Source organism: Cenococcum geophilum (assembly GCF_001692895.1).
Source record: "Cenococcum geophilum 1.58 unplaced genomic scaffold K441scaffold_31, whole genome shotgun sequence".
NCBI lineage: Eukaryota > Fungi > Ascomycota > Dothideomycetes > Gloniales > Gloniaceae > Cenococcum > Cenococcum geophilum.
In genome coordinates, this window is record NW_027137589.1 from 17,740 (window position 1) to 31,021 (window position 13,282).

General features: G+C 38.0%; 1 protein-coding gene and 1 non-coding gene across 2 annotated transcripts; both read right to left on the bottom strand.

The window, feature by feature from the left end:
• Positions 1-8,797: 8,797 nt before the first annotated feature.
• K441DRAFT_570003 (uncharacterized protein) lies at positions 8,798-8,962 on the bottom strand (the record flags this gene model as incomplete). The annotated part of the gene is made up of 1 exon (XM_067643890.1): positions 8,798-8,962. A coding segment is annotated over one exon (165 nt), but the record flags the coding sequence as incomplete, so codon positions are not given.
• Positions 8,963-9,164: 202 nt separating this feature from the next.
• K441DRAFT_t23 lies at positions 9,165-9,257 on the bottom strand. Its single transcript has one exon. It is a non-coding gene; the product is annotated as a tRNA-Ser (tRNA).
• Positions 9,258-13,282: the final 4,025 nt, after the last annotated feature.

Genomic DNA, 13,282 nt, shown 5'->3' on the forward strand with positions numbered 1-13,282 from the left:
TAGCAAATAAAACGGCAATATTATCTATATAGAAGAAGATAATAAGGTGTTTATTAGTAAATAGGCAGTTAATACCTAGGATAGGTTTTAATCCAAATTTAGCTAGGGTACTAGTAAGCTCTTTATACTAAAGTAGTAGTAATATTTTTAATCCGAATAGTGCTATAAGTAGCTTTAGGATATATCTGTTTTAATTAAATCCTTTTAGGCAATAGCAGTAGACTAGTTTACTAAGTTTAGTGTTTATAAATACGTTTATAGCGTTATACTATTAAATTTCCAAATTAAATGCGGCTGCTATAGCTATAAAAGCACGGAATATTTAAGTAGCTAGGGTTGCTGTATAGGTCTCTTCTTTAGTAATCTACAAGTCTCCGTAGACGTATACGTCAGGAAAACGGGAGGGTGGTAGGGGCTAGCTAGGGGCTAGCCCGGGGCTGGCCCGGGGTCATTTTAGCTGGATCCGCTGATCTGCTCATGTACACTTATTTACGCTAGCCCGGGGCTAGCCCGGGGCCATATTAGCAACATTAGCACATTTTATACGTTTTGTACGTTTTATACATTTTATACGTTTTATATATTTTATATAATATTTCCTATAGCTGCAATATGTATAATTATAATAAAATTCAAAATTCAAAATTCAAAAATTCAAAATTTAAAATTAATAGTAGCTATAAGGGATATCTTCTCGCAGAGTCTCCAAATCGTCAATTGGGCGGCGTCCCGATGATCCGCCGGCCATGTACTGATTTCCTAACTAGGCCTAGTGGCCTGTCCTACCTGTCCTGCCTGTCCTACCTGTCCTACCTGTCCTACCTGTCCTACCTGTCCTACCTGTCCTACCTGTTCTACCTGTCCTACCTGTCCTACCTGTCCTACCTGTCCTACCTGTCCTACCTGTCCTACCTGTCCTACCGTCTGACCGTCCTACTTGTTCGTGCCTACCTGTCTGTGCCTGCCGGTCGTGCCTACTTGTCTATGCCTACCTGTCTGTATCTGTAATTCGGGGGAGAGGTCGGCCCGATCGAAGGCTCTGCTTGATTTGATTGCGATTAATTATATTGATTCGAATCGTTCTCTCTGGGCGTTCGCTGGCTGTACGTTTGAACGGTGGTCGTCTGGGGTGCCTCCCTAAGAGGCCTTGATTCGATTTGATTTGGTAATAGGATGATATCGAGGCTCTAGTTCGATTCGATCGATCGATTGAATTGATCGTGGTGTTTGCTGGCTGGTCGTTTAAACGATTATCGTCTGGCTCTGGCGGCGGTCGTCTGGTTCTGGGCGACGGTCGTCTGGTTCTTGGCGACGGTCGTCTGGTTCTGGTGACAGTCCTCTAGCTACCGTTCTGGTGCCTCCCTAAGTAGGGAGGATGTAAGGAAGGAAGGAAGGGTAAAGGTGGCATTTAGGTGTACAAGGGGTATGCAAAGGCACGTGTAGAGGCTGTCGGGAATATAGCGGGGACCCGATGGTAACTTCGGACGATTTAGATGATAAGGAAAATTAAAGTCCTGCTAGGAGCCTGCTAGGAAGCCTGCTAGGAGCCTGCCCGGAGGCCTTTAGGATTTTAATACCCTAATAGCAATAATACAATAATAGTAATAATATTTATTTTATAGCTATAAGCTAGCATAGTGCTAGCGTATAGCTCTAAGGCTTAGCTAATATGGCTAAAAGCTAGCCCTAGGCTAGGGGGGGTCAGCTAATATGGCTAAAAGCTGGCCCNGGGCTAGGGGGGGTTNGCTAATATGGCGGAAAGCTAGCCCCGGGCCCTAAAAACACTTTTAGCGAAACCAAATTTCCTGCGCCACTTCCCGTTTTCCTGACGTAGTTAAGCCTTTAGCTTCTATAGGTAGCCGTTACTATTAAGCTTATATTTAAAGACCTATTTTAGTATAAAGATTTGCTTATTACTTGCCTCTTCCTTTAGTATGGTTTTAAATATCCGTCGGCGTTTTAGGTCATTATATTCTTTTTCTATAGCCTTTTAAAAGCTAGTAGTTAAAGGATACTTTCTTGGTTTTTTAAGATTCTTTAGTTTAGGAGGAAGATTATCCTAATATAGAGATAAGGATCTAGTTCAGTTAATATCCTTTACTAGTCCTATAGCAAATTCAGCATAGTAACCAAATAGGGTAGATAGATTGGCTAGTGCTGTTATATACGCTTAACGTTAAATTTGTTTAAATCTTTCTAGTAGGATAAAGTTGGCAAAAAGTTTAGTGGAGACTTCGTTAGCTTATAGAGCGGCATTTAACAGTTCTAGTAAACTGCTTAGCTAGGTAGAAATTACTTTAATTATATCCAAGATATCGTCTTAAAGTCCTTATACTAAGGTATTTAATTCTAGTAAATCTAGAGACACCGTTCTACTAGAAGTTAGTAACTGTTTAATATTCTTTATAGAAAGCTCTGCTAAATTGTTTAATTTAGGAGTAGCCGTTTAATCTATATTTAAAGCAGATCTTTAATCTATATATAGGATAGATTCCTCCTTAGATTTGTCCTTATAGAGAGGTTCTAGTAGACTAGTTATTTAAAGAATATCTTTTAATATATCTTTTAGTAGGTAGTTAATATTCTAACCCTTTATAAGGCAGTATTGCCAGGGTATACGGTAGGGAGTAGGCAAGCCGAGCATGAGTCACATAGGGAGTCGATNGAAGAGGACGATATGGTAATGAGGGTAGGCAATAGCCTCGTACTGAGACGAACCGATGAGGAGGGAAGGGCTGCAAGCCTGAGGTGCTTATAAGGAGGTGCTAAGGGCTAGCCGAAGGCTAGCCTTGGCGACCCCTAAGAGCCCCTAGGCGATGCAGCCGAGTAAGGGCCAAAATAACCCTTACACCCTTAGGGTTATAGAACGAGTTCTTATTAAATATAACGTCTTTAGTTTAAATAACCTTATAGAGACTTAGAATCTAAATACAATAAATATTAGTTAAATTATAGCCGACTAGATATCTAATTAGTGCATAAGGAGCTAGCTTGTCTCCCCTTTTAATTCGTTTATCTAGCGTATAGGTATTAGGTGATTTGTCACCTCGCCTATATATATTATTCCGCATAGCCGTGCCTGGCGTCAAGCCAGTCACTCGCTTACCTTTTGGTTTATATGGCTGAGTGGTGCGGAGCTTATCACCTTATAATAGGTCTTATAACCGTATATATATATATAGGTAAGAGATAGCATCTTGCTGTAGGCAATTTTATACAGAGTTTTCCATCCTAGTTACTTATTTAGTGTTTAATTAAGTGTATAACTGGCGGCAAGGGAAGCTTCTAGTCCTAAAAATAGGGGTAAGGATGCTTTTAGCTATATAGCCCTTAATCGTTCTATAAGGGTTTGTCTAGATTATTTAGCTTTACTATTTTATTCTTTAATATACGGTACTCGACACTTAAAGGTAATGCCTTTATCTACACACTACGTTTATAGTATATCTTCGGTTTGTCTAAATGCACATTTATTATCACTCTAAAAGAAGATAACGTCTTAGTGGAATCGTATTCTAATTAATCGGTAAGTCTTACGAATGGTAAGTAGGACAGTAGCTTTATCCTTATTCTTAGCGGTAAATATAAAGTTAAATTTAGAATACGTGTAATAGAAATATATAATATATCTATCGCTGTTATATCCTAGTTCTCTAAGGCTAATAATATTAAATGCTAGCCGTTTAAATGGTTAAGTGGCTAGAAATTTATATTGTTATCTCCAAGAGATTTATTATATATGCTTTACTATTAAGCAAACTTCACATTCAATTTTAAGCGGTGCTCGTTTAGTAGTAGATAGTTCGGTTAGCACTGCACTATTAACTTATATAAGCTTTGCAGTGTGTGGAAATTAAACAAGTAACTTGATTGTAAATCTATGGAAATTAAGTGATATAAATACATAAAAGTAGACCGAGTTGGTAAGCGAGTTAAGGGCTAGGCAACTAAAATAAGGTAGTACGCTAGTAAGACAAATGACGTTTTGACATGGTACTGGTAGTCGGTTACAACTTACTTAGGAAGCTACTTAATAGTATTAGGTCCTATATGGCCGAGTATTTTATACCATTTAGTAGCTATAGCTCCGACTAGTTTACGGGCCATTTGGCTAGGCTAGAATCTCTTAAAGGTTAAGAATATTAATTAAGTCGAGTTTAGGGTATTTGTAGGCTTTCTATGCATTAGTGCCTAGTGGCCCCCTAGTCGTTTCGCATAGCAGACTATTTCGCTAGTTGCTAGACAGTATAGTAAGTTTCGTCCTAAGTTAAAATGGATATCGTTATTAGTAGCTCTTAATAGTACTATATAGGATAGCTTCAATTTTGACTTCCCAGTAGGTATATTAATAGTAATGGTTACTATTCCGTAGGCTTAAATCTTTTGAAATTTCCGCTAGTAATTAGGTAGTCGTCTTCTACCGCTAGGTAGGAAAAGGTAAAGTCTTCTTCGTTGTTGTAGACGTGCGTATCTGCGCCAGGGTTGAGTATCTAGGTGTTCTGGAGTTCGAATGGAGTTTAACCAGTACTAAACACGGCAGTATGGCAGGTTGGGGTTATAGAAGCTAGGTTTTTAGAATTAAAATTAATTCTATATTCTATATTCTTCTAATTATTTTTTGCTTTCTATTTTTCTTTTTAAATCTAATTAACCATACGTTTAACCCAAGGTAGAGATAAGATCTTTTCTTCTATCTTCTTCTAGACGTCTAGCCTTGGTTTCCATCCTTAAGGGCGCTTCTACTTAGCAATGTAGTAGCAGTTGCTGTATCGATGCTTAAGGCCGCATATGCATTTCTTATGCCATTTTTAATCGGAATTAGAATTGCTGTTGGAATTGTTTTAAAGCGTTGCAAAGGCAGAGTTATTGGCAGTAGTAGTAGAGGATACTTGCTACATGCGGTAGTGCTCCTTAAATTCCCCAATTAGATCAATAATGGATGGGGCAGCTTTATCCTTCCATTCTTTACGAATAAGATCTACTTCTAGGGCTCCTGCGAAGCTAGAAGAGGTAGGCTTAATTACTTAAACAAAATCGTAGTGTGGCCTAAATCCTTGTATATCCGGTAGCTCTAATTACTCCGCAAGCTTATAGACGTTCCACTAGCCGTTTAACCATTTATCGATGCTCTGCTTTTTATTGTAGGCTTTTAGGGCTGTGTATTAATTAAGGACGTCATGCTTTCGACCTAAGGTGGTAGGGGCTAGTGCAGTCTTCAATGCCTAAAGCCGTTTGTGTACCATGTTGAGGCCGTCGATAAGTGGAAGGTAGGCTACCGATATAGTGCGAACGATGTAGTTGCTGATATCGTTTATAGCCTGTTTTCGCTTCTCGTGTATGCGGAGATTGTCTTTGTATTCGGCGTAGAGTTGATTATAGGTAGTGAGCTTAATTTGGTCCAGTTAAGCTATCGATGTAGCATTAGGAAGTACGTCCGCTGGTATAGGCAGGCTTGCCAATCATTCAACGAGGCTTCAATATTGAATTGAATTGAATGCCAAGACTCAATCAATTCAATCAACTGAGAGCTCGCGGGCTTGGCAACGCATTCAATCTGGAGGTCCTAATTGAATTGAGTTGATTGAAAATATTGAAGCTTTTAATATTATATAGAAATATACTAAAGCTCATGTGAAGTGATGCTGTCGACCTGAATCGGATTTTGCCACCTTGACTCGGTCACCGACTCAGTCAACCACGTGTATATATAGCCTCATTTTCTTCATAGATCAATCTTCACACGAGTTTTACTTTCCTGACATTTGCGCACGGACCTACAATTGACAGATGCCCTAAACCTTATTTTTCTTAGTTTTCCTCACCAAATTTTTTTTATCCGAGTATCACCCGTTATTTACACCGTCATATCGCCGCCAAAGTCTGGGCAGGCAGGGTTTTGCTACCAATATCAACTCGAATTAATGACGATCCCACCAATATCGTTAGACCCCGAACGTATATTTAGCCCCAAAGGCTTGATATAATTGAGGCTTCAATGGTGGTAGGATCGTGGGACAAGGAAGGCATAGTTGATATAGTAGATGAGCAGTTAAAGCGCCCGCAGGACGGAACCAGATATACACGGCAGGAAGGTAACTCAACACCATGCCAAGACTCGTGATAGTTACTAACTACTACGCCAGTTGAATTTAGTTGCAACCGTTGCAATATTGATTCAATCAATTCAATCAATTGAACCCTCTGCTGACAAAGCTTTCAATTCAACCAACTCGAGGCGTCATTGAATTGAATTGAATGATTGGCAAGCCTGGGTATAGGTCGATTCGGTGGTTCCAGCTTTGGAAGCTCGTCTTTCTTCTTGGATGGGTCGATATACTGCCATACCTCGTTGGTTTTGGCAGTGTCTTGAATAATAAAGAACCATTGAATCCAATTAGATGGCTTGTCGAGGATGAGGTTAATTTTTAATTCGGTAGAGGTCATCATTTTTAGAATTTAACAGGTCAGGTCAGGGTCCAGTTAGCGTCTTGGCGAAACCTTATTTTGACGTTTCGAACTTTTGATTTGATTCGTCAGTTCGTTCGTCGGTCGGGTACGTCCGTCGACTGGGGTCGATCGTCCGTTCGTTTGATAGGTGAAGAAGCTCGAGACTCTTGCAAAGGTGGTAGAAGTAGTGACTTCTTGAATGAGGTAGTAGGTTGATTGCTCAGCAGGTAGTGCGATCCGGGCTCATAACCGTAAGCTTTGCAGTGTAGGTATTGAACGAGCGACTGGATTGTGAATGTAGCTCTCTCTATATATACACGAGGTAGGGGGCAATAAGATGACGACGATGATCCGCAATAGCCACTGTAGACAGCGCCACTCAGTCGGTGATAGGTAATAGAAATAGGTAATGGAAATAAGTAGTGAGACATGCGATGGCAAGAAGTAGGGTGGTGAGTCATAAGGTAGCGCAAGCTTTGGTACCGGTAGTCGGTTACAGTACTCCCTAAGGCTTATACTAGCTCTAAGACTAAAAGAATACGGCAAGAGCGTGGAGGACCTCCTTTATAAGAACTTATTAAGGTTAATATATTATAAACACCTTATATAAAACTTATTAAGGCCCTAAAACTACTATAAAGGACTTATTAAAGCCCCTCTATAAGGGCCTATCCGGTATATTTAGGTAACTTAGAAAAGGGTCCTAATAGACATAGTACCCGCGACCTAAATAACAGCAATAGCGATATAATAGCGACTAAATGGCTTAATAAGGTAGGTTACTATAGATAGCAATATGGGTAAAACTCTATGCAGCGGAAATATACACTAGCTTTAATAGCCCTATAGTGTTAAAGGCGACTTATAAAAGGGTCTTAATAGATATAATATATGTAACTTAATATATATAGTGGAGGCTTTAAAGGAAATATAAGCTAGTTAGATAAGGACTTAATAGTTAAAGATATAGGCTAGCTTATAAAAAGGAGGGATATAAGCTTAGTTAGTAGAATAGAGTAGAATAAGTCGCCTAGTGGGATTTAGTCTATAACCTATTCTTTAAAATACAGTCGGCCTATTATAAGGAGAATTTTATAAGTAACGCGAAACGGGAACTAGTAGTATATAAGGTATTACGCCTCTATATTACTACTAACCCCCTATAAAGCGTAGTACATAGTAGCTACCACCAGCTTTAAAGATTTTACTTTTTAATTATATTCTAACCCCTAATATACCTAGTAGGTAAATAGGATTATATTTTAGCTAGAGAGATTACTATATAGCTTAAGAGAATAGATATGCGTATTAGTATATTAATAGATGGAACCGTTTACTAGGATAGTATACTAGTAAAATATACTTAAGAAGCAAATAGAAGTTACTTAGATAAGAAAGTTTTTAGCTAGGCCTTAACTATAGAAAGTATATAAGGTAATTAAAAGATCTAATAAAGCTACTAAAAACTAGAGTAGAGGCTTAGGTAAGTAGGTATATTAAACTCTACTATATTATTAGTACTATTAGCTAATATATAACTACCTACTTAAAGCTAAATAGACTACCTGTTATAATTCTATATAAAGCCTATCCTATTATAAAAACCCTTCTATATAAAATCTATAGAGTTTTGCTTACCTTAGGCTATTAACTAAAGGTTTAAAGAGAAGCTTAGGGAATTATCCTCCCTAAAGTAAATAAGAAAGACTATTCCTTACAAAGTCCTATAGAATTATCTCCTTATTAAATTACTTAAGTAGTTTAGTCCTAGGCAGGAAATATTAGTAATCCACTTAAATACGATATAATTTACTATCTAACTATTATCCGAAGTTATATATATCTAATTAAGTACCTTATCCTAGTAAAACTATATTAATTAGGGGTACTTTCCTTTAAAGGTTAGGAGATGTCGAATTAACTAAGGGTAGAGACTGCCTCTACAATTAATACCTATTTTTAATTATTTGACGACTATATAAGAGTCTTCTTTTTAGAGGCGTCTCCTATAGCAATCGAGTTTATATATACCCCTAATACGATACTAGAATTTGTCTATATTTTAGCTATTTTCTACTTATATATTAGCCTTCCTTTATACCCTCTTATAAAGGTTATAGAGGTCTTAAATTTATACACTTTCTATTAATTGGGTGAGTAAGGATCTAATACAAGGATTCCGTTTAAAGTAGCTGGCTACTTATACGTTACTAAGGGGCTCGGTATCGCTGTTTTAATTAAAGATTCGGGCCGCCATTTCTTATAGTCGCATATGCAAGGGAGTAAATCCTTATAAGTCCTGTTCGAGTACCCAATTGGTAAGGAAGGCCCCCTGTATAGGAGTTAATCACTACTCGTGTCGGTGTACAAATGTTCGCGACAGCTTGCCGTTCAATCGATCGTTAAAAGTTAACGAAGAGACACCGTACGCGCGCGCAGCTTCACTGCCGAACTTAAATTTGCCAGATTTAAAATCAGTAATAGCTAATTGCAAGTTCTGCTCCTTTTGGTCTATATTGGTTGCGTAGAAATTAAGGTAACAAGTTAGTGGTTATTTTGATTTAATGTCCGGGTTTAGAAAGTCCGAGTTCTAGGGGTCCGAGCTTACGTATTTTAATATATATATATATATCGGTTAACGTTTATATAAAACGCTATTACTAAATGCTCAAATTCCATTTAAATTCCATTTTAAATAACTATAATTTAAAAAAAACCGGTAGAGCTGGGATTTGAACCCAGGAGCCCGAAGGCATATGATATCGTGCGAAAATTCGAGTCATACCCATTAACCACTCTGGCACTCTACCACTCTGTCCTATTACTCTACCCCTTTAATCAAATTCTTAAATATTAAACTTATTTATCAAGTTTACTTACTTCACTTGCTTTACTTACTTAAGGTCCGCACTAGTTAACTAGTCTAACTACTAAAAGTAGGCAATATCCCGTATCGTGGGGCGCGTTATACGGAATAAAAAATATATATTAAGTCGCTACCTAATAGGTATAAAGGAAGAGGCGATATACTTAGTAATGATTAGGGTATGTAAGGTGTAACCGACTACCGACACTGTGCTGAGACACAAGATCACCGCTTGGAAGGCTCTAAGACAGCGTCAACGCCACCCTATCCCTTATCCCGTCAAAATTGGTCCTTACGGTATCGATAAGAGCCCACCAATCAAACCGGTCGAATCAAGCCGCCGTTCTCAGAAATACAAAGCCTTTGACTTTGTTGAGAACAATGTTCCGCACAGACCACTTACACTAAGGACCTTGACGGGTTAAGGGATATATTGATTGCAGATTAATATTACTTGCAGATCACTATTCCCATTTTAGTTACCTATTACCCATCATGTCTTATTACCTCTACATTCTTCGTGTATATATAGAGGCTTTAGAGCTACATTTATAATTAAGTCGTTTATTTAATTCTTCGCACTATAAAGCTTACAGTTATGAGCCTAGCCTGCCTACCGTACTGCATCTAATCTATACATTCAGCGCTTACTAAGCAATCAATCTACTACCTTATTTAAGAAGTCACTACTTCTACTACCTTTGCGGTGTCTTGAGCTTCTTTACCTATCAAACGAACGGACGATCGACCCCAGTTAACGTACGTACCCGACCGACGAGCGAATTAACGAATCAAAAAACGTCAAAATAAGGTTTTCGCCAAGACGCCAATTGGACCCTGCCTGACCTGTCAAAATCCTAAAAATAACGACCACGAACGAATTAAAAGTCAACCTCATCCTCAACCAGCCTTCTGATTAGACACAGTGGTTCTTTATTATCTAAAACGCAGCCAAAACGAACAAGGTATGGCAATATATCAACCCATTAAAAAAGGAAAAAGATCTTCCAACGCTAGAACTACCAAGTCGACCTATACCAAGAGACGTACTACCGACGGCTACATTAATAGCGAAGCTAGAACCAAACCAGCTCATTGCCTATAACTAGCTCTATTCTAAATATAAGGACAATCTTCAAATATACTAGAAGCAAGAAGCAAGAACAGGCTATTAACAACATCAGTAACTACATTGTGCGAATAACATCGGTAGCCTACCTCCCTCTTATTAACGGCCTAGATACAGTACACGGACGGCTATAAGCGCTTAAGAAAGCTCTAGCTCCTACTATATTAGGTCAAAAGCACGACGTCCTCGTTTAATATACGACCTTAAAAGCCTACAACAAAAAATAGAGTATTGAGAAATAGTTAAACAGCTGGCGGAACGTCTATAAGCTTGCTAAGCAATTAGACCTGCCAGACGTGTAAGGCTTTAGGCCCCACTACGACTTTATTCAAGCAATTAAGCCCATCTCTTCTAGCTTTGTAGGAGCTCTAGAAGTAGACCTTATCCGTAAGGAACGTAAGGATAAAGCTGCACCGTCTATTATTAATCTCATCGAGGAATTTAAGGAGCACTACCGCATGCAGCAAGTAGTATCCTCTGCTACTACTGCTAATAGCTCTGCATTTGCAATCCTATAAGGCAACTTAAATACCAGTTCAGACGCGAATTCTAACGGCAATTCCAATTCTAAATGGAATAAGATATGCGTATGCGGCCTTAAGTATCGATTTGGCGACTGCTTCTATATTATTAAGCGGAAGCGCCCTTAAGGATGGAAGCCAAACCTAGACGTTCAGAAGGAAGTAGATGAAAAGATCTTATCTACACCTTGGATTAAACGTATTGTTAACCTTATCTTAAAAAGAGAATAGGAAGTAAAGAAGAATATAGATTTTACAATAGATTTTAATTCTAAAACCCCACCGTCTAAGACCCCAACTAGCTATGCTGCTGTGTTCAGTACTGGTTAAAAACTATTTAAACTCCAGAACACCTAGATACTTAACCCTAGTATAGATACCCACGTCTACAATAACCAAGAAGACTTTACCTTCTCCTACCTAATTGCTGGCGGAAATTTTGAAAAAATATAAGCCTACGGAATAGTAATAATTACTATTAATACACCTACTGGGAGCTTAAAAATGAAGCTATCCTATATAGTATTGGTACCTACTATATTTACAAATATCGTAGCACTATTAAGAGCTACTAATAACGATATCCATTTTGACTTAGGATGAAACTTGCTATACCGTCTAGTAACTAGTAAAATAGTATACTACGCAAAACAACTAAAGGGCCACTGGGCGCTAATGCACAGAGAGCCTATAAATACCCTAGATTTAATAACTTAATTAACCTTCTTAATAAGAAGACATTAACTAAGCAGAATGGCCAGTAAAATAGTCGGAGCTATAGCTATAAAATGGCATAAAATTCTAGGCTATATAGGACCTAACGCTATTGAGCAGCTTCTTAAGTACGTTAATGGCGTAGAGCTTAAAGAGCTAATTAACGAACGAGCACCGCTTAAAATTGAATATAAAGTCTACTTATTAGCAAAGCATATATAGCAGATCTCTTAAAGACGAGAACACGAATTCCTAGCCACTTAACCATTTAAGCGAGTAGTATTTAATATTATTACCCTTGGAGAACTAGGGTATAACGGCGATAGATACGTAATACATTTCTATTGCACGTATTCTAAATTTAACTTTATATATACCGCCAAGAATAAGGATAAAGCTACTATCCTACCTACTATTTATAAGACTTACCAGCTAATTAAAATATGATTCTACTAAGACGTTGTCTTCTTCTAGAGTAATAACGAACGTGTATTTAGATAAACCGAAGATACACTATAGACGTGGTGCGTAGACAAAGGCATTACTTTTAAATGCCGAGCCCCGTATATAGAAGAATAAAATAGCGGAGCTAAATAATCCGGATAAACCTTTATGGAACGGTTAAGGGCTATACAGCTAGAAGCTTCCTTACCCCCGTCTCTAGGACTAGAGGCGTTTTTTGCTGCTAGATACGCCCTTAATTAAACACCGAATAAACAGCTAGGGTAGAGAACTCCCTACGAGATCGCCTACGGCAAGCCGCCATTACTTACCTATATGCACGTATACGGCTGTAAAACCTATACACTAGACAAATAAATTAAAAGGGGAGATAAACTAGCTCCTTATGCATTAATTAGATACCTAGTTAGCTACGATTTAACTAATATCTATTAAATCTAGATTCCAAGTCTCCGCAAGGTTATTTAAACTAAAGACGTCACATTTAACAAGACCTCGTTCTATAACCCTAAGGGTTAAGATATTAACTACCTGCTAAGGGAAGCATTAGAAGACACCCTCTAGATAATTAGTTTACTAAAACCTCTCTATAAGGATAAATCTGAGGATAAATCTCTCCTATATAGACCTACTTTAAATGCAGATTAAACGACTATACCTAAATCGAATGATTTGGCAGAGCCTCCTGCAAAGGATATTAAACAGTTACCGACTTTTAGCAGAACGGTATCTCTAGATTTACTAGAACCGAACACCTTACTATAAGGACTTTAAGACGATATCCTAGATATAATTAAAGCAACTCCTACCTAGCTAAGTTTGCTAGAACTATCTAATATAGCTCTATAAGCTAATAAAGTCTTAGCCAAACCTTCTGCCAACTTTATCCTACTAGAAGGATCTAAACGAATTTAACGTTAAGCGTATACGACAGCACTAGCCAATCTATCTACCCTATTTAGTTACTACGCTGGATTTGCTACAGGACTAGTAAAGGACGTCAGCCGAACTAGATCCTTATCCTTATCTCTATATTATAACAATCTTCCTCCTAAACCAAAGAATTTTAAAGAACTAAGAAAGTATCTGTTAACTACTAGCTTTTAAAAAGCTATAGAAAAAGAATATAACGACCTAAAATGT